This window comes from Gymnoscopelus microlampas (assembly GCF_963454915.1).
Source record: "Gymnoscopelus microlampas genome assembly, chromosome: 8".
Taxonomy (NCBI): domain Eukaryota; kingdom Metazoa; phylum Chordata; class Actinopteri; order Myctophiformes; family Myctophidae; genus Gymnoscopelus; species Gymnoscopelus microlampas.
Genome location: NC_139945.1, coordinates 34427399 through 34447242, shown reverse-complemented (window position 1 = coordinate 34447242; position 19844 = coordinate 34427399). Strand labels below are relative to the sequence as shown.

The following is a 19844-nucleotide window of genomic DNA, read 5'->3' as shown; positions in this document are numbered from 1 at the left end:
CTCTCACCAAAACATTATTTACTATTCTGTCCCTATCGGTGCATAACTCGAACGGCGCTGAGTCGACTAGCAGACCATTGGCCGGTCGACGCGGGCACTCGCGCCTGGAGGCGCTCGGGCGCGTCTCCTCGGCCTCAAGGTCTGCTGAGTCGGCGCGCCTCCGTCATGGTCCAAAACTATACTTTATCGGCGAAAAGAAATAGTCCGCGGTTGTTTGAAAAAGGCACTTCCGCGTTGGCCACAGAAGGGGGCGTGTTTATAGCACAACTGGTTTAGACTTTGTAATGTCGCGTCTGTACCCCTCATGCCTCCAGGTCTCTCTCACAAACACTCAAACCAGGCTTCTGGCTAGACAGGAGGCCACAAACCTGGCCACCCCTCTTTATGCACTTTCCTTAAAGGGCCAGTGCTACACATATTTAACCCATTAAGTTAAATATGCATCTGTGTGTCATTTTTAGATTTCTTTGGCTATTGAAAAAAATAGCAGTTAAACATATATATATATATATATATATATATATATATATATATATATATATACATATATATATATATACATATATATATATATACATATATATATATATATATATATATATATATATATATATATATATATATATATATATATATATATATATATATATATATATATATATATATATATATATATATATATACACACAACACCATAACTTTTGAGGAAATGGAAAAAAGAACCTGTGTCCAATGAAAATAGTGATGGGAAAAGTACTCAATTGTTTTACTTAAGTAAAAGTATCAAAACAGCAATGTAGAAGTACTTCGTTACAAGTAAAAGTCCGGAATTCAAAATTGACTTTAAGTACCAAAAGTAAAAGTAATAAAATGTTTGAAAATAGCAGATTTACAAGCTCACAACGCGTTGCAATGCGACGCTAAAAGTAGGCCTACAGAAATTGATTTGATAACAAGCAATGTAAGACTCATCTTTATTAATAACCTTTCATTACTTAAAAAATAATATCTCTGTAGGATGAGATGCACTGACCACACCCCCAAGTGGGGCGGGGGGGGTCTGGGTGTCCTCCCCCAGAAACTTTTTAACACAGTAGATGTCATTTGCTGTGTTCTGGTGAATTGTGGGAGTTTCTCCTGGATTTCCCAAATCCAGGCGAAATCCAGGAGATTGTCAGGAGACGTGATTGAAATCCCAGGAGACTCCCAGGATCCAGGAGTGTTGGCTTGGCAGCCCTGGGTATAAAACAGGGCTAAAGTGGTTAATGTATGTTTTATAATGTAATAATTTATAGCTGCAAAGTAACTAGTATATAACTAAAGTTTTCAAACCTCAAAATTGTACTTAAGCACTGTACTTGAGTAAATGTACTTACTTAGTTACTTTACACCACTGGAAAATAGCCTCACAATGTGTGTGAGCTTTCTCACAACACTTAATTAGTCAAAAAAATAGAAAAAGTTCAAATATGGAGATACAAGGTGACGATATACTGTAGGATTTCATCAATAATGCATTGATGGATGTCCCCGCAGCAGTCACACAGACCATGATGGAGAGCTGCTGTAAAAAAGAAAATCAATGTGAGTGTCTGGTGAATGTCAGTCATCTGGCTGTGCTTGCAGTCATCTGTCCTGACGTGTGCTATGCCACTCGCATGCTCATAACAACACATGAGGGGATAAGATGTGCTCAAAGTTGTTTTCTAACAAGGTCACATTCGCCCACGTACTTGAATGTATTTGTACTTGTGGATCCTTGTGACTTTGTGACAAAGACAAATATTATACTTTTGACGCCGCTACATTTTTAGCAAAGAGAAAAGTGTATTATGAATTAACCACTATAGCCCTGCTTCAAATACTGCATAGTGAAAATAGCAGATCTACACACTCACAACACGTCACAATTCGGCACATATTGAGCTTGCACATTTCTGACATTTTAAAAAAATATTATATTTCATATTTTTAAAAGCATGTACTTTAACTCAAGTACAAATATGACATGGCATTTTCACTTGCAGTTGAGTAATTTGACTAGTATCTGTACTTTGGCTCAAGGACTTCTTCCACCACTGCAGTAGCTTGGTTGTAACATTGTGTGAGAACTGTCAGATAAATCACGAGGAGAGGTTGCGAAGCCACTTGAATGCAAAAGAAAGTGATATTTATTTGCTCCTATTCATGCTAATGTTTCTTCAGTAACAGGAGTCTCCCTGTCTCTCCAGCTCTTAATGAACACAAAATACCAGGTGGGTTACTCATTTTGTCCAATCATTTATCAGCTTCATTTTGATAAGTGTTCCAGCTTCAATTGTGTCTGCTCATTTCTTTGTGTCATCACTTCCAATTTCACTTGTTTATCCTGTGTGCTGTATGAGTTCTCACTCCTGATTGGATAAAATCACCTGAAAATGCATTTTTTGTCTGCAGAGACAACAGGGAGGACCATGTTACTGAAAAGACTCTATACCAATGATTACTATCAGAATATAGAAGTATGACCCTATACCTTTAAGTGGATAATCTGATCTGCAATAATTGTAGTGGAGTAAAATGTACAATATTTGCCTCAAGCATCAAAAGTAGCAGATCCACTAGCTCAAAATACGTGTTTCGGGCTTGTAGATCTGCTACTATTGATGATTTTGTGTGATGCTGTAGTATGATCAAGTAGGGCGTTAATTTACGAAAAAACACAAAAAGTTAAAATATGGAGATAAGAGGTTTCTGCCCAACAGCAACAAAATGTAGGCTACTTATCGGTATTTGCTTTCTGATATGAGTATGGTTTTCTCTGATGTTGCATTGGTCTGAACATGCAGCCAGCAGCCCATACTGTTGCTTAATCAGCCAGTAGGTTTAGAAGGTTCTGTAATACATTTACATGATTTTCAGCAGCTGCTGCGACAGCTGTGCCATTTATTATGTCTCCTCTGCTCCGCTCAGAAACCACTGTGAATGCTGTTACACTTTCTTCTATTATCTTCTTTTCTTCAATTATTATTATTATTAATATTATTATTATTATGTATTTTTCTTTTTTGTATTCTCCAAAGTATTGAGAACAGCAGATCTACAAGTTCACAACTTACTGTATAGTGGTGTGACACCTTGTGAGCTTGTAGATTGGCTATATTCACTATATTTGAAATAGGGCTTTTAAGGGATTTATTCATATATATATATATATATATATATATATATGTATGTATGTACTGTATTTTTTTAAGTTTGGGTCACAAGAGTCTCTTCCTAGTGGAGTACAATATTTCCAATTGAAATGTAGCGGAGGGAAAGTAAAAAAAAAAACAAATACTGCTGTTAAATAATAAAATGTACTTAAGTACGGTACTCAAGTAAATGTACTTTGTTACTGTCCACCCCTGCCTGTCACGCTCTCTTCCCCCTGCACACTGCGCCACCTCACCACAACACAACACGGCCGGTGACACACCTGAACACCCTGTTGCCTAGCAACGAGCAGGCAGCACCTGCTGCCCCCGGTGACCTGCCAACGTGGCTTTGGAAGAGCCGCTCCAGATGCAGCCAATAACGTCAGTCAGTCTCCGAGAGGCAGCTCAGCAGACAGGAGGAGTCTTTCCTGGACAATATTAACACGGACGTCGGCCCCCATGGGTCCCCGTTCAGCTGCAGGGCTAGTCCGAGCCTTCCAGCATGCGTTAAGGGCCAAGAGAATTCACCATAACGTTGGGACATGTCAGAAAGGTAAGCCCCAAAAAATTCTAATAATTTCTAAAATTTCCTTAGGCTATATATATTTGCTAGATGTTCAGTTTAAGAAGCATGTCTGCTAGTTTGCTTCAGTTCATGAATCTTGTTCAGATTTAGGCCTAGTTAAGCAGTTTTAATGTAGCTTTTTCAAGCCCCAAGAGGAAAGAAAACACTGGGTCAGAGGGAATTCTAAAACCCAGGATCTCGATCATGACAAACACATTTTGTGTAAAAGCCATTGAAGAACAAGCTGAGGCGATATGAATTATAGAAGCATCAGCGACCAGCTTCCCTGGCTTTCTATACAGGTGGCTATTATAGTCTTAATGGCACCTGCTCAGGTGTCCTGTGTGCTGTTATGACGACGGGGCCCTAGTCCAGCGCGGCAGGCAGAGTTCAGCGTAACCCTATAACCACTGGGTTAGACTGACGCACAGGGTTTCAGGCAGCACACGCAGCGGATGTGTGCCAGCCTGCCAGGAGTTCCGTTACAGCCAGGACGCTGTGTACAGCTCCCCACGAAGGAGAGGGCCGTTAGAAGTATACGGGTGCAACACTTAATTGAACTAATCGATTAGATAGATGACCAAAAAAAAAAACAATAATCAATAATCGATCCTTTAATAAAATAATTGATGAATAATCGATCCCTATTTTGGGCAATTACATGTCATTGCAAGGTAAAAGGTTTCAAGTAAATTAATGCTTGAGATGAGTAGTTAATCGATTTGTTGATACTGCAGATACATAAACAAAAACCACGCTTCTCAATTATTCAATTAATCGAAAAAGTAATCAATACAATAATCGCTAAGAAGATAATCAATAGTTGCAGCCCTTGTTAGAACCTATAGGGTTTGGGCGACAAAAAAAACAACAACGTGGCTTGAGTTAAGATGTAAACTGTTTAGTTTGACCCATTGTAGAGCTGGGCGATATATCAAAAATGAATATTGGCATTGTGACATGAGACTGATTTTGTTATCATAATATAGCTTAAAGGTATACTAGGTAAGATCGCAGATCTGTGTGTATACACACACACACTCCCCCTCCCCCCTCTCTGACAGGTATCAAAGTCATTGCTGTCTTTGATGCACAGAACGAGTTTCACACTTTCATGGCCGAATCAATCAACTCAGTGCACAACCCTTTTGACGTTCAAAGGGATCGATGTGCCTTTCTGCAGGAAAACACCCCAGCATAATTACATAGTGGCTGATAAGAGGGAAAACATTCAATATATATATATTTTAAATTTAGGCTCAAAGTTACCTAGTTAGCCTTTAAATGTTGTTGTTTTCCTGGTCTTGCATTACATTAAAGTTGGTAGACTGTGATAGCTGAGTGAAATGAACAGCAAACACCTCTATGTTCCTGTGTGGGAATCCCACGGTCATCGGTTCAAACCTGGGCTCAACTGGTTTATGTGTCGAAGTGTCCCTGAGCAAGAAAGACACTTAACCCCTATGACAGCTCCCTGGGTGCCGTATTAATGGCATTCACTGCACCTGATAGTTAGGCTGGGTATACATCAGAGGACAAATTACACCTATATGTGCAAATGTACTGTGGCAAATCCCCCAACAGCAACTAAAGGGGATGCTGTTATTAGGCCTGTCACAATTATTACATAATCATCTGATCAATTATTTGAGATAATGGCAATTATTTCAGATAACCGTCATAATCGTTTCCATTTCCAATCGTTTCCATTCCATTTTCTAATATATGAAAAAATCAGAAATAGCAGATCTACTGTACATGCATGCTTGTAGATCAGCTATTTTACATGTACAAAATTATCAAATATGTCAATAATTTCTTTGTATACAGTATTTAAGTTATTTTTATCTGCCCTGTGCAATTTTTGATTACGAAGCCTTAAAGGCTTCTATGTTTTAGTCATATTATGTTCCAATATTCAATGCCAAACACACAATTAAATCGTTAATAGCAATTATTTGAGTGACAATTAATCGTGAACTTAAATGTGTAATCGTGACAGCCCTAGCTGTTATTGACCATAGTTATGTCTCTCTCTCTCTCTCTCTCTCTCTCTCTCTCTCTCTCTCTCTCTCTCTCTCTCTCTCTCTCTCTCTCTCAGCTCATCAGGTGTGAATACAAGCAGTGGCAGTTTTCCCAAATCCCACTCCTCCCAGTACTCTGACCTCAGCGTCACACACACACCCCTCTCTGTGGACCACAGTCCTGACTCTGGAGTAGTCACTACACCTGTGAGTGTTCTGCATACAGTACATGTTCTCTATATACCCCCTCTGTACCCTTCAACCCTCCAAGTTACCCCCTCATACCTCCTACCTGCACCCTTCCTCTTTTCATCATCCTATCCTCCTCCTCCTGTCTCTTATAGCTCAATAAACTCAATCAAACCGGGAGTGCATCTGTGTAACCACTTTATCCATATTTTGTAATTTGGGTTATTCAAAAATAGCAGATATACAAGCTCATAGCGTGGCACCGAGTGCCGCGCTATGAGCTTGTAGCTCAGCTATTTATTTTTTTAATCTTGAACTGTGCAAATATTTGAATACATATATATTTTTTTTTAAAGGGAACATTTGTAACTAAAATCTTTGCTTCTGGGGGTCCCTGGAACAAAATATTTTGAGATGGGGGTCAGCGGCCAAATATATATCATTTTGGGGGGTTCTTGACATGAAAAGGTTTGAGCACCACCGATATGCAGCAACATACGTTTTTCAGAAAACTGTTTTTTATTTTGAAGACATTTGTAGAATCCCCAGAAGCAAATATTTGAGTTACAAATGTTTGTCCACGATTTTAATTGGAATGAGTATATCTGAGGCTTGATTTAGGCTCAAACCTTTTGAAAAACGTTTGAGGGACATAAACAATATGATATTAAATATTATTTTATTTTTTTTAATTCATGGTGTAGACCCTTTAAAATGACACAGATGCGTTCCCGGTCTTAATGGGTTAACCACATAAGGCCTATATTTCGTTGTACAACGAATAGCTAAAATAGCCACGCTGTGAGCTTACAGATCTGCTTTTTTAGAACATTTATGAAAATGTTTGATAATCTTCACCTGGTTTGAAAGTGGTTAAGCCTAACATTTTCTGTCTGCCCTCCATCCTACTGTGTTCAACCTTCTGTTCATCCTTTCAATCTTCCAATCAACTCACCCACCTCTCGCTAATGACTCTCTCTCCGCTCAGGCATTTTGTCTTTCAGTATAGAGCATCATTCCAGTAAGAGTTTTCACCCTGACTGCCTGAGTAAAGACTGAAAAGATAAAAAATGTAATTCAACGAAATAAGCTTTTCACTTCACCCTCCTAATCTCTCATCTACCCATAACATCTGCTGCTGCATAGCTCATAGCTCAGTGCTGCGTGCATGCCTGTCCACCAGCAGTATGGCTTTGTTAGGGCCGGAGGCAGTGGTGGAACTTTCAGACTGTTCTTGGAGCCTTGGTACTTGCAGGCTTTGTGTCGAGTAAAGTGCCCTGAACAAGACGCTATAACCTCCATCTGCTCCCTGTGTGCTCACTCAGAGCAAGTCAGTGCAGAGAAATAATTTCCTCCCCACATTGCTTCCTTCTGAGGATGTGTGTGCGTCTAAAGGCCAAACCGCACCAATGCAACTAGTCGCAACTCCTTGCAACAAAACAGTTTTGAGGCCAGTCCACACCAGTGCAACTCCTTAACTGCCATGGGTATAATGGTTGCAAGTAGTTGCAAGCAGTGGTGGGAAAAGTACTCAAATGTTTTACTAAAGTAAAACTGATTTCATGACTTCAAGGTTTATGAAATTTTGTATCCACATACGGTAGTAATGCTGATCGATCCACCTGTACTTCTCTTTGCCTTCCTCCTCTTACTAGTTTTTCTTTTCCTCCTGCATGATCCTCTTCTACCTCCTTAATTTTCCTCCTCAAAATGCCTGGCCCATTGCTGAATTGCATTGTTGAATTATATTAGTATTACAAATACTATGAAGGTAAGGTTATCTCAGCCCTATAGGCTTAGCTAGCAGTCATAAACAGCTCCTCGTTTCAATAACATGGAACAAAGACCACACGTTTTCATGGTGAAGTTACGACACTTTTTGTTTTGTTTTTTAGCGGTGCCAGCCGCTCTACACTTGACTATGTCCGTCCGTATGTCCGTTTGTCCGTTATGTCCGTTTGAGCCCGGATGTCCGTTTGAGCACGGGCTTTAAACAGCTATAACTCCAGTTCGCAGCATGCCAGCAAGTCCACATTTGGTATGTGGACTTACACCACCAATTGGGACGAGCATTGATTGCTGAAACCCCGCCCCGCCCTATTATAGCGCCACCAGGAGGCCACTGGCTTTAAACAGCTATAACTCCAGTTTGCAGCATGCCACCAAGTCCAAATTTGGTATGTGGACTTACACCACCAATAGGGACGCGCATTAATTGCTGAAGCCCCGCCCCGCCCTATTATAGCGCCACCAGGAGGCCACTCATCAAAGGCACCGCTTCCTTAACACAGGGTGTGTTTTTTATTTGATAGATAACTAAACTGAGGTTACAAAAAGTGTATTTATTTGTTTACTGTTTATCGATCGGTTCAGCTCTAGTGCATACTGAAAATGCATGGTACTGTAAGGCACTATAACAACATCCACCAAAATGGAACATTGTACTTGCTGTTTACATTGAACCAATATGGGTATTGATGGTTCCATCAAACCCTCCAGCCTCTTTGTCCCTCCTGTTTGAACTGTTCTAGAAATATGATTGACGTCCCTTTCCATTTGTTATCTCTAACATCCAGATACTCATATTTCTGCCCACTCTCACCCTCTTAGTGAGGGATTAACCGATTAAAAGACCTGGAACGCATCTGTGTCACTTTAGATTTCTTTGGCTATTCAAAAATAGCAGATATACAAGCTCATAGCGCGGCACCGAGTGCCGCGCTACGAGCTTGTAGATCCGCTATTTTTGAAAAATCGTGAAAACTTTTTTTAAATGTAGCAGAGCTAGGAAAAGCAATCAATCAATCAATCAACTTTATTTAGCAGACACAAGGTCCAATAAAAACAACAAGACACATAAAAACATATAAAAGTACAAAAATAAAACACAGTACAGTCATAAAACATCAGCTATAAATAAGGCAATCGTACCAGTGCAATGACTACGCCACCCACACATATAGGAGTGAGGGATCCTTTAAACACATTAACCATATACTGTATATGTATAGATATATAGGACTGAACAAGGTAAGGTTCCCCAGGAAGGTACGGGTTCAGAATCAACAGAACCAGAGGCTGATGTATCAAATGTGTCAAGTTTATTCAACAGTTGTTATAAAAATAGTCAGGTTAAAATACAGAACGGAAGAAAGCGGTTAGTGTTAGAGTTCTGCAAAAAGGGACTGAACTCAAGAGGCAAAGGGGGCAATAAGGGTAAGGGCTTCGGGGCCTCTAAAGTAAATATACAGAAATTAAACAAATAAAATCCAAATAATGCAAAACCAAAAGAAAATAAAGTAAATAAGTAACCAAAAGCAAATAAGCAAATCAAAACAAACTACAAATAAGCAAAACCAAAACCAAAGTCATGCAATGCTAGTTAATGGCCCAGTATAGCTCTGTCCTCAGTCAACCCTATTGCACTCAGTCTAAATAGTATTATTTTTTTTATTTTTATTTTTTATTAAATATATATATATATATATATATATATATATATATATATATGGCACGGTGGGAAAAACAGTGATTTACAGTTCAGCTCCTACAAAAATCAAATAATAAATCATTAGACCGACCCTCCAACAATTCATCACTTCATTAGGCTCCTATAGCAAGATGACAAAATACAGAAAAATAACAAACATACCCAAATAGTCAATGTATGCTCATGGCTCCAATTGATAAAGGCCTGCACAGCCACAGAGTACTGCTACTCAAAGGACCTGGAGGCTTCTGGAAGTACAGATATATATTAGTATAATTAACAACAGGCCTAATATTGTCAGCCTATCTAAACTCTTATACATATACTATTGTTACAATGAGTTATAAAAACCTTGTCATTTGTTTCAGATTGTCTTACCGAGAATTAGTCTGTACCCCTCATGCCTCCAGGTCTCTCTCACAAACACTCAAACCAGGCTTCTAGCTAGACAGGAGGCCACAAACCTGGCCACCCCTCTTTATGCACTTTCCTTAAAGGGCCAGTGCTACATAAAGATTTGTTTTCAAAAAAGTGTCAAGATTTAGAACATTTCTAAGAATCGCCTCAGGTCTTAATGGGTTAACTATAAGCACAGTGGGTGCTGGCTTAAATGTAGAGTCTCTCAAACCCATGACTACTGTATCTCTCCCACAATCATCCAACGCTACAGAGAGTCTGTAATTCCACCCGGGAAAAGTTGAGAAGTTGAAAGAGGTTGCTACTGTACTGTCCTCCTGATGGGGGCTCCTCGCTGGCACGAGCCTATATAGGGTACAATGGCGGTACAGAAATGTGTGCAATGAATTGGCATAACGACTAAGTAAGTGTGAGAAAAGAGGGATACAAATAGAAAGTATTTCCATGCTGTGGACCACCAGTGGTTCCCAAAGTGGTGGAAAAAGTACTCAAATGTTTTAGTTATAAGCAAAAGTATCAATACTGCATTGTAGAAGTATATACTCTGTTACAAGTAGGTTGTGTGTGTGTGTGTGCACGTGCCTGCAGTCTCTTATAGTAACAGTGTCCACTACAGAGGTCAGTATACGGCTATAGCAGGGGTCAGCTGGAGTGGGGTCACGGGTATGGCGAGAGGTATAGGGTTACAGTCACCATGTAAGAGAGAGGGGGACAGGGCTGACTGAGGGGGCTCAGGAGCAGTGGTGGAAAAAGTACTCACATTCTTTGTTTAATTAAAAGTATCAATACTGCAATGTAGAAATACTCTGTTACAAGTAAAAGTCTGGAATTCAAAATGTACTTGAGTAAAAGTATTGGTACCAAAATGTACTTAAAGTACCAAAAGTAAAAAGTACTCATTATGCAGAAGGTCCCATTTCACAAGTTTTCAAATGTGTAAAATGTATAAAAAATATTTTCAAAATAGCAGATCTACAAGCTCACAATGCATCGCATCAGATCTGCTATTTTCAAATGGCCAAAATGTATATAGGGCTGAAGTGTTTTAAAAAATAATAATAATCAAACTCTACAAAGTAAATAGTATCTAAAGTTTTTAAATAATTATCGTGTAAAGTAAAAGTATAATATTTGCCTCTGAGATGTAGTGGAGTAAAAGTAAAAGTACTATATATAAGAGGGGTGAGGCAGAGAGAGAAAGAGAGAAAGAGAGAGAGGGGGAGGGAACGAGAGGGAGAGGGAAGAATAAGAGGGTGAGGCGTGTAGAATGTACAGTAGAGTGATAATACTGTATATGCTTTAAAATAACATAATGTTGCTGTCGCGCAGAATCCTTGTATCTTTTTATGCTTTTTCATAAATTAATGGCCTATTTTATACTCCGTCGTATGACAGTGTCTTGCAAAAGTAGTGAAAATAGCGCTATGAGAGATTTGCTATTTTTGAAAGGTTTTTGAAAATATTTGAACATTTTCAACTTGCAATGACATGGCCCAAATAGCCGGACGCCAGTGGTTAAAAGTGTGGGTTTTATAAATTCATGAAATTGGTTAAGAAAAAGACAACAACATTTTAACCAATGAAAATTATTAACAAGACTAAATTATAGCCCCATTGGATCCATTTCCTGAAAAGTAACAGTTTTGGACATACAGTACATACCAAGCCCATTTGATTTATTTTCAAGACTATGTCCCTTTAGGCCCTAAAGGGACATAGTCAATATTTACGGTGTAGTGTATTTGGTGACCGCAAAGACGTAACGACATGAAGTGTAGCACTTCTCTAAAGAAAGAAAGTGAGGTAGGGTGTATACATAGGTTAGTTGCAGTGAGGCTATTTAGTGTCCACACAGAGTTAGGTAACCACAATCAGCTGATTAGAAACCGCTGACTAAGGTTGTCTAATGTCTATTGTAGCTAATGGACCGCATTAGTAAACATAGCTGGAGCTATACTACAATATGCTTCATTTAGGGGTTCCTAACTTCTTATAGGCCTACTGCTGGTACACAGTAACACCTCAATGAAATTCACCCAGAATTCATGATTACCAGCTTTGTTCAACCATCTTTGTCACATCAGCATTTCTACTGTCAAATGGGTGTACATGCTGATGTCAACAAGTGGCAAGCAGCAATGCTATCAAAAGTATTCATTTCTCCTTCATTAACCAACATTTTGAAGTCATCATAAAAAAGTATGATTTAACATCATCATCATCAGCTTTATCAATGTTTCATGCTAAAAACAGAATACAGAATGTATTTTATATGTTGTATGTATTCATGCATTTGTTATTCCACAGGGAAGCTGTAGCACACTATTACATTTTGTCTTCCCTCCTCTCTGTCATCTCGTCTCCGCTAGTTGCCCTCCAGCCGCTTCCGGTTCTTCTCCTGGCATCGTCTGGAGCACAGCGACGTCACTGGAGACCAGCTGACCTGCCCCAGGGTCAGAGAAGGTCAGGGAGTGCAAACATTCGCCTAAAATGGCCGATCTACAAGCTCACAATGGGTTATCCTTATACTGTATACTGTATGTAATGCAGGTTATATTATACTAGAGGTTCGGGCCGCTATGTTCGCACCTATCTCACACTGCTGATCTGACTGATATGCCCATATATAGTGATCTCTGTATATGTCAGGCCTTTTTTTTCCTTCTTTTTAGTAACAATATCTCTATTGAAGAATTTCAACTTCCCTTAGGATTAACATTCATCCTACATTCTCACACACTTCTCAAGAGCATAGTGAAACACACAAAACACAAACTATCAAGACAGACCAGAACAGTATCGGCTCATAAGAAGAAAAAGATGGCTTTGTTTTTGAGGAAAAGGCTTGGCAAGAACAATGCCCAACTGATTATTAACTACCATGGATCAAAATCAAGTGAATATTTGTCAACTGAGAAATACCGTATCCACTTTTAATGATCTGGCATGTGGATTATTATAACCTGAGTTAACTGAGTGAACATGGAGTGTTTACTCAGGTCCCGACTGGCAACGTGTCATGAGATAATGATAATCAAATAATAATCAAAAGCTGGAGCAGGTGAACTTCCTCTGTGTGGGTGCTCAGCAAACAGCAGATCAGTCTTTATCGTCATCCATCCCCCCACTGTTTTCAGTGTCTTCTGCGAGCATCTGCAGCACTTTATAACAAGTGTCTACTTTCTTGTGGTATAATGTAGGCTTTTCTAAACCGATTCTCACTCTTCTGAACTTCATTGTCAATGATTTTCTTACATCTAGCTTTCCCGGGGTCGCCAAAATTCTGGCATCTGTATTGGTTGAAGTATTTTGTCTTCTGTTTAGCCCCGGCAGTTGGTTTAATGACCCGGTCTCCACACAGGGAAATTCCAACCCTGTATCTGTCCAGCAGTTCGCTTTGAAGGTTGTCCTCCTGACGGAACTTGGTCATTCTATAGTAGTGATATTCAACTGGTGGGCCAAATTCAGCCCGTGGGGAGTTGTCTTGTGGCCCAGGAACACATTCCATATTCCAAAGAAATTATAATAATCTTGGATGGTTGGTTGTACAGGATGACCATTTTGAACGTTCTTCATATCCGTTAATAACCAAAACTCGGCCATTGTGCTATAGTACAACGTGATGCCCATTGTTATGTGCTATAAGTCATATAGGATGATAATGGACATATTATGTCCATTTTGGTGACGTACTGCTTCATACTGCATTTACGCATTTTGATGTTTGAGAAGATAATATCTGTGCCAGACCTTTATACTTTATACCTTTATACTGCACAGGCTTTGATTTTGGATTTGAAAAAATAGGAAGTAGGCATTTCAATGTGTCCTGTGCACCAGACCCTGGCATGAAAGGGTCTTTGTGAGAAGAGTATAGTGGAGCCAAGCTGGCATGATGAAAGTGTTTCCGTGTTTGTATGGAAATGTTTTTGCTTTTTGTTTATACCCGAGTACATGGCTGAATAGGGACACAGGCTCTTATGATGCGTTTCATCAGCAATCTGTTGAGTCACATCATCATGACATTCAGCCCGGGACGCTCTTGAGTGATTGAATGAAACATACGACTGTTTAAAAGCTCATGGATGTACATGGAGAACACAACTCAGAAATATGGACGCTATTGGGTGATTGGAGTCCACTCAAAACAAAAAAATGGTAGCTACAAATTGAGGGAGATGGCATGTAATGGACGAACTGCACTCAAAACTCATATTGTACTCTTCCCTGTTGATGTGCCACTGAAAATGTATGGATGAAGCTTTTGTCAAGTGAAAAAAGTAGCTGAACTACTTGAAAGCTACATCATTCTGAAAGCAGTGACTCTAGTCACAAGCTACTTGGAAATGAAAGACACACTGATGTGTGAGATCATTCACCTGAAAGAAAGGTACTGGAACAAATGATCCAGTCTCTTTATTGGTTTAACATTTTCAAAAAAGTTAAAATCAGTTAATAAAGCAAGGAGAGAAACAAAACTAAGCGCTTCACTACTCCCTCTCGGTTCTGTTGGCTTGGTCCTCCCATTTGCCAATTTTGATATAGGATATATTTGAACTTTGATCCACATAAATCAGTGGTTCTCAAAGTGGGGTCCGGGGACCTTTGAAGGGGTTCCTGGTGGTCCCCAGGAAAATGATTGATATTTAGGAACCAAATGGACACTTACATCACTCTGACAGTGTCAGAGTTATGGGGGTCCTTCGCCTTAACCCATGAAGACCGCTGTGTAACCACTTAAACCATTGTTTTATACTTTGGCTATTCAAAAATAGCAGATCTGCAAGCTCATAGCTATGAGCTTGTAGATCTGCCATTTTTGAAAAATCTTGAAAATGTGAGCAAATATTTGAATATATAAATATTTTTAAAGGGATTTTTTAACTCAAATATTTGCTTCTGGGGGTCCCTATTACAAAATATTTCAAGATGGGGGTCGGCGGCCAAATCCATATAGGCCTAATTTTGGGGGTCCTTGCATGAAAAGGTTTGAGAACCACTGATAAAACAACATACGTTTTTCAGAAAACCGCTATAGGATTTAGAAGACATTTGTAGAATCGCAACCTCAGGCCTTAAATGGGTTTATAATGCATAAACTGGGGGGGTCCTTGAAATTAAAACGTTGGAGAACCACTGAGATGAATAAGTCTATTTCTACCAAAACATGTAGTTATAGTGCACATTAGGGCTTTGTACTGTAGGGCAGTGAGGATAACATGTTTACCTCCTGACTGATGTACTCCGCCATGCAGGGCCAACAGAGGATGAGCTGTTTGTCAGAGAGGGGGATGGCACTGAGCTGGAGACAGGCAGGAGGAGGTGGAGGACAGCGGAAGGACAGAGATGGGAGGAGAGGCTGCAAGAGAACTGGGAAAACTGCTTGGTGAGTCAGCACAAATGTGTGTGTGTGTGTGTGTGTGTGTGTGTGTGTGTGTGTGTGTGTGTGTGTGTGTGTGTGTGTGTGTGTGTGTGTGTGTGTGTGTGTGTGTGTGTGTGTGTGTGTGTGTGTGCGCGTGTGCGCGTGTGTGTGTGTGTGTGTGTGCGTGCGCGTGTGCGCGCGTGTGTGTGTGTTTACACAGTGCAAACTAGGGGCCATTATGAAAGAGAGAGAGAGAGAGGGACACACCAGCGATGTATGGAGGTTGTTCTTTAAAGCTGCATTCCGTAACTTTCATGTTCTAACCAGGATTCAAACCCAGGTCCCAGGTACTGTTGAGCTAAATAACGGAGAGCATGTTTTGGGACGGCGAGTTATGTCCATTTGAGTTTCATGCAATACCTCTGGTCAACCAGTAGTGGTCCCTCTCAACAGAAAAGCAGGGAGACCACCTCCAATCACTGCAGTTGTGTTAGTTAGATTGTAATAAAATAACATTTTATTCACACAAAACAGTTATGGATTGTGGCTTCAGTATTGGACAAAGTTAAACATAATGTCTCTTTCCCTCTGTTCCCAGGAGTTGAATCTAAGCTTCCAGGACCTTGGTGATCCCTACCAACAGGAGAACTTCCACAGGATTCTCAGACGACTCATCCGTGTGGAGAAACTACAAATGGCTGACAACTCCCTCACCAACCTGAGTTCTATATACCTGCCAAGGTACTGTAAGAACTACACTGCCCACAATGCACCACACCCTCCCCCACTAAGCGTCAAGGTCTACTCATAGGGTGGGAACATGGGTGTGTTCATTGACAATCCAAAATCTACAAATCCATAGGAGCGGATAACCTCCGATGTGCGATTCCTGGCTGGAAACGGGTTATTAGTGCTCCGACGACTACTGTACTGTGATGATATCACAAAAACGGTGATTCTATTGTACTATGCTACCTGCACAAAACAATGATATGATTTGAGATTAGGTTGAATTAGAGGAGATTAGAATGCATTTTAGAAGGGATAGATTTGATTAGAATACATTGGATTATATTGGATAACATTAGATTATACACTGCTGTAAGAGAAACCATTGCCATTAGGAAACACCAACCTTACTGTACATGTGATTAGGGCAGCAACTATGGTCGATTATTCCATCCATTTCTTTTCATTAATTGAAGAGTCGGTAATTAAAATGGTGCATTTATATAAAGGGTAGATGTAATAAATGTAGGCTTCAGTCAGGACTTTTTTTGGTTGTTGATGAATTCAGTATGTTTTGTATGTGAACGACTGGAAAAACATAAACGAAAGGATTTGTCATCACATCACAACGCGTTGTGGGCTTGTAGATCGGCTATTTTCACTATTTTTGAAACGTTGTCCAATATTTTGAGACTTTTCGCTTATAATGCCCCGCCCAAGTTAGGAATATTTATTATTGATTGATTGTTTTATTAAAGGTAGGATGAGTGATTTTCTTTGGTTAAAATAAGTGTTAATTAGCTCTATATTCTGATATTACTCATTGCTATAGAGTGTTCAGTAACAGGAGTCTCCATGTCATAGAATACATTTTCAGTCGGGATACAAATTTTATCCAATCAGGATAGAGAGTCAGGATCAAGGGGCAAGTCTTAGATATTTACGATGAGGCCGACAAAATGGCCAGAGTGGCGCTGTTTTACCCTGCGCCGACCTGCGGTGTCAGAAAGAATTTATTTTAACGCGTGAATGGGTTTTTTGACAAACTTTAGACTAGATTTTCTTACTGTAATAAAAATTGTTATAAATTCTATATGCTTCCAGTCGCTAGTTTAAAGTCTCCTTTCAATCATCAGGATATGCGTTTTGCTAAATTATGGTCCTATTTATTATAAAATTGACGATAAAGTAGGCTCTTCTCTAGGAGGGGCGGGATGATTTGATTGACAAGCTACACAACCAATAGCATTCATTCCCCGCCCCCCCGCTCTTGATTGACAAGCTACCCAACCAATAATGGTCTGGTCTCATTCTGACGCGTATTGAAAGATGGCGGACCTACAGTCTTGGAACAATCGGCTTCATTTTCGGTCTGTAGAAAGCAGCGGAGTGGGTTTGTCCATCTCATTTATACAGTCTATGGTCAGGATACATGATAAACAAGTGAATTTGGAAGTGATGACACAAAGAAATGAGCAGACATAAGGAACTGGAACACTGATAAATGGGTGCTCTCTCCTGATTGGCTGAAATTTTGAACCTTTTCTGTTTATTAAAGAGCTGGAGAGACGGGGAGACCCCTGTTACTGAACAAACACTCTATAGCAATGATTACTATCAGAATATAATGCTTTAACCTTTAAACAAAAAACTATCCCTTACCCTACCTTTAACTTGAACTAGTTCTTTATAAGTGATGAGTTGGATTAACTGTTAATCCCCTATACATGTGATTCCATGGAGCAGGTGCAGAGTGCTGAACCTGCACCGCAACCGCCTGGTGAGCCTGAGGCATCTGCCAAAGCTCCCCGCCGTGGAGCACCTCTGTCTGTCGGAGAACGCCATTGGCTCCCTGGGGGGGCTGGGCGGGGCCCTGGGAAACACCCCGCTACGCTCCCTCAACCTGACCAGGAACCCCGTCACCTTCACTCAGGACTACCGCGCACGGTGAGAGCAGTGGTGGGAAAAAAGTGCTCAAATGTTTTACTGAAGTAAAAGTATCAACACTGCATCATAGAAATACTCTGCTACAAGCAAAAGTCCGGAATTCAAAATGCACTTGGGTAGAAGTAACGGAAGTAATGGCGTCAAAATGTACTTAAAGTACCAAAAGTAAAAGTACTCATTATGTAGAATGTCCCATTTCAAGTTTTCAAATGTGTTAAAATCTTTTGAAAATATCAGATCTACAAGCTCACAATGCGTCGCGATGCGACGCATTGTGAGCTTGTAGATCGGCTATTTTCAAATGGCCAGTACAGTTCTTGAGTACATGTACGTAATTACTTTCCACCACTGACGGTCGGTGAGACAGACAGGCAGATAGTGGTGGAATAAGTAATTGTTTTACTTAACCACTTAACCACTTAAACCTCAGCGTCCATATCGTGGGGGAAGCTTTCACAGAAAGCTCACAAGCTTAATTGTGAGCTTGACGATCGTCTATGTTCAGCGAAAGCTTTCCCCCACAATAACAGAAAACAGAAAAAAGAGACTAGTATAGAGACGGGAGATTTTGGAGAACGGGGAAACAGAGAGCTGCCTGGAGAAGAGGAAGTGATACAGACTCAGTCAAGAATGCTTATCTCTGCTGTCCGGCAGAAACCATTTGTCAGGAAATGAAAAAAACAAAACAAAAAGTGGAGTTAGGAGGTTTTGTTCATCATTGATAAGAACAGCTGAATGGACCTCCAAGCTCACAATGAGGTCGGAGGTCAAAATGGGGTGGAGCCTGGAGTCAGCAAAACCAGCTAACTCCACCCCCCTTTGGTGGACGTAGCTGGCTTAGCAGAAAGTCTGAGGATCCAATGGAGTTAGCTGGTTTTGTCAGAAGAGCTTTTTAATACTTTCCATTGGTTAAATTTTTTGTACCAACACACAGACGTAAAGGGTGTTCAATGGCCCTGATTTATGGAAAAAATGCAAAAGCATCAAAATGGAGTTAGCTGGTTTCTGCCGGACAGCAACGTCATGTAGGACTGTCATATTACTGTTTGAATTCACCATTTATCCCCTGCCACCCCCCCCCCCCCCCTCTCTCTCTCTCTCTCTCTCTCTCTCTCTCTCTCTCTCTCTCTCTCTCTCTCTCTCTCTCTCTCCAGTGTTTTCTCCTGTTTGCCAAAGCTGCAGGTCCTTGATGGAATCCCCAAGCTGCCAGAGGACTCTCTGGCGCCCCCTTTACTGCAATCCTTCAGGATATGCAACATCCTGTGAGCCTCTGTCATGCACACACAGGCTGCATGCTCCTGTTTACAGTCCTTACTGAAGCCACAGTTTATGACAGGGATTCTCACATTTTTTCATGTCAGGGACCCCCAAAATGATTTTTGTATGTATTTGGCCGCGGACCCCCATCTCCAAAATATTGTGTTCCAGGGACACCCAGAAGCAAAGATTTGAGTTTAAAATGTTTGCTTTAAAAAATATATAAATTATCACGATTTTTCAAAAATAGCAGTTCTACAAGATCATAGCGCGGCACTCGGTGCCGCGCTATGAGCTTGTAGATCTGCTATTTTTGAATAGCCAAAGTGTAAAATGTTAAAGTGGTTAAGATTATTGTGACGCTATTAACGCATTTTGCTGGGGACCCCCTGGAACCTCCCCAAGGACCCCTGGGGGTCCCTGGACCCCACTTTGAGAACCAATTTGTTTATGATTCATGCAACTCTAAGCAACCACGGTCAACGCCATGTAGTACTTCAACTACAAGTCATGTGTCCAATGCTTTTTATACAATTGTTGTTGTTTTTTGTATATCTGGGCATTTTGGATAATAAATAGACAATAATGAAAAGTGTCTCAGTTGCTGTTTGTATTTATTAAAGCCATAATATGTAACTGATAGCTTTATTTTTCTCTAGTAGATACCGGTCCATACCTATCTGTC

The 19844-nt window shown here is 40.2% G+C and overlaps 1 protein-coding gene across 1 annotated transcript; it reads left to right on the top strand.

Annotated features, from left to right (window-relative positions):
- Positions 1 to 3599: 3599 nt before the first annotated feature.
- LOC311050679 (uncharacterized protein) lies at positions 3600 to 19310 on the top strand. Its single transcript, XM_084064763.1, has 7 exons — positions 3600 to 3732; positions 5846 to 5975; positions 12234 to 12327; positions 15120 to 15250; positions 15825 to 15967; positions 17702 to 17902; positions 19057 to 19310. Exons 1-7 carry the CDS (start codon positions 3722 to 3724, stop codon positions 19166 to 19168), a joined length of 822 nt encoding a protein of 273 aa, XP_083920889.1. The 5' UTR covers positions 3600 to 3721; the 3' UTR covers positions 19169 to 19310.
- Positions 19311 to 19844: the final 534 nt, after the last annotated feature.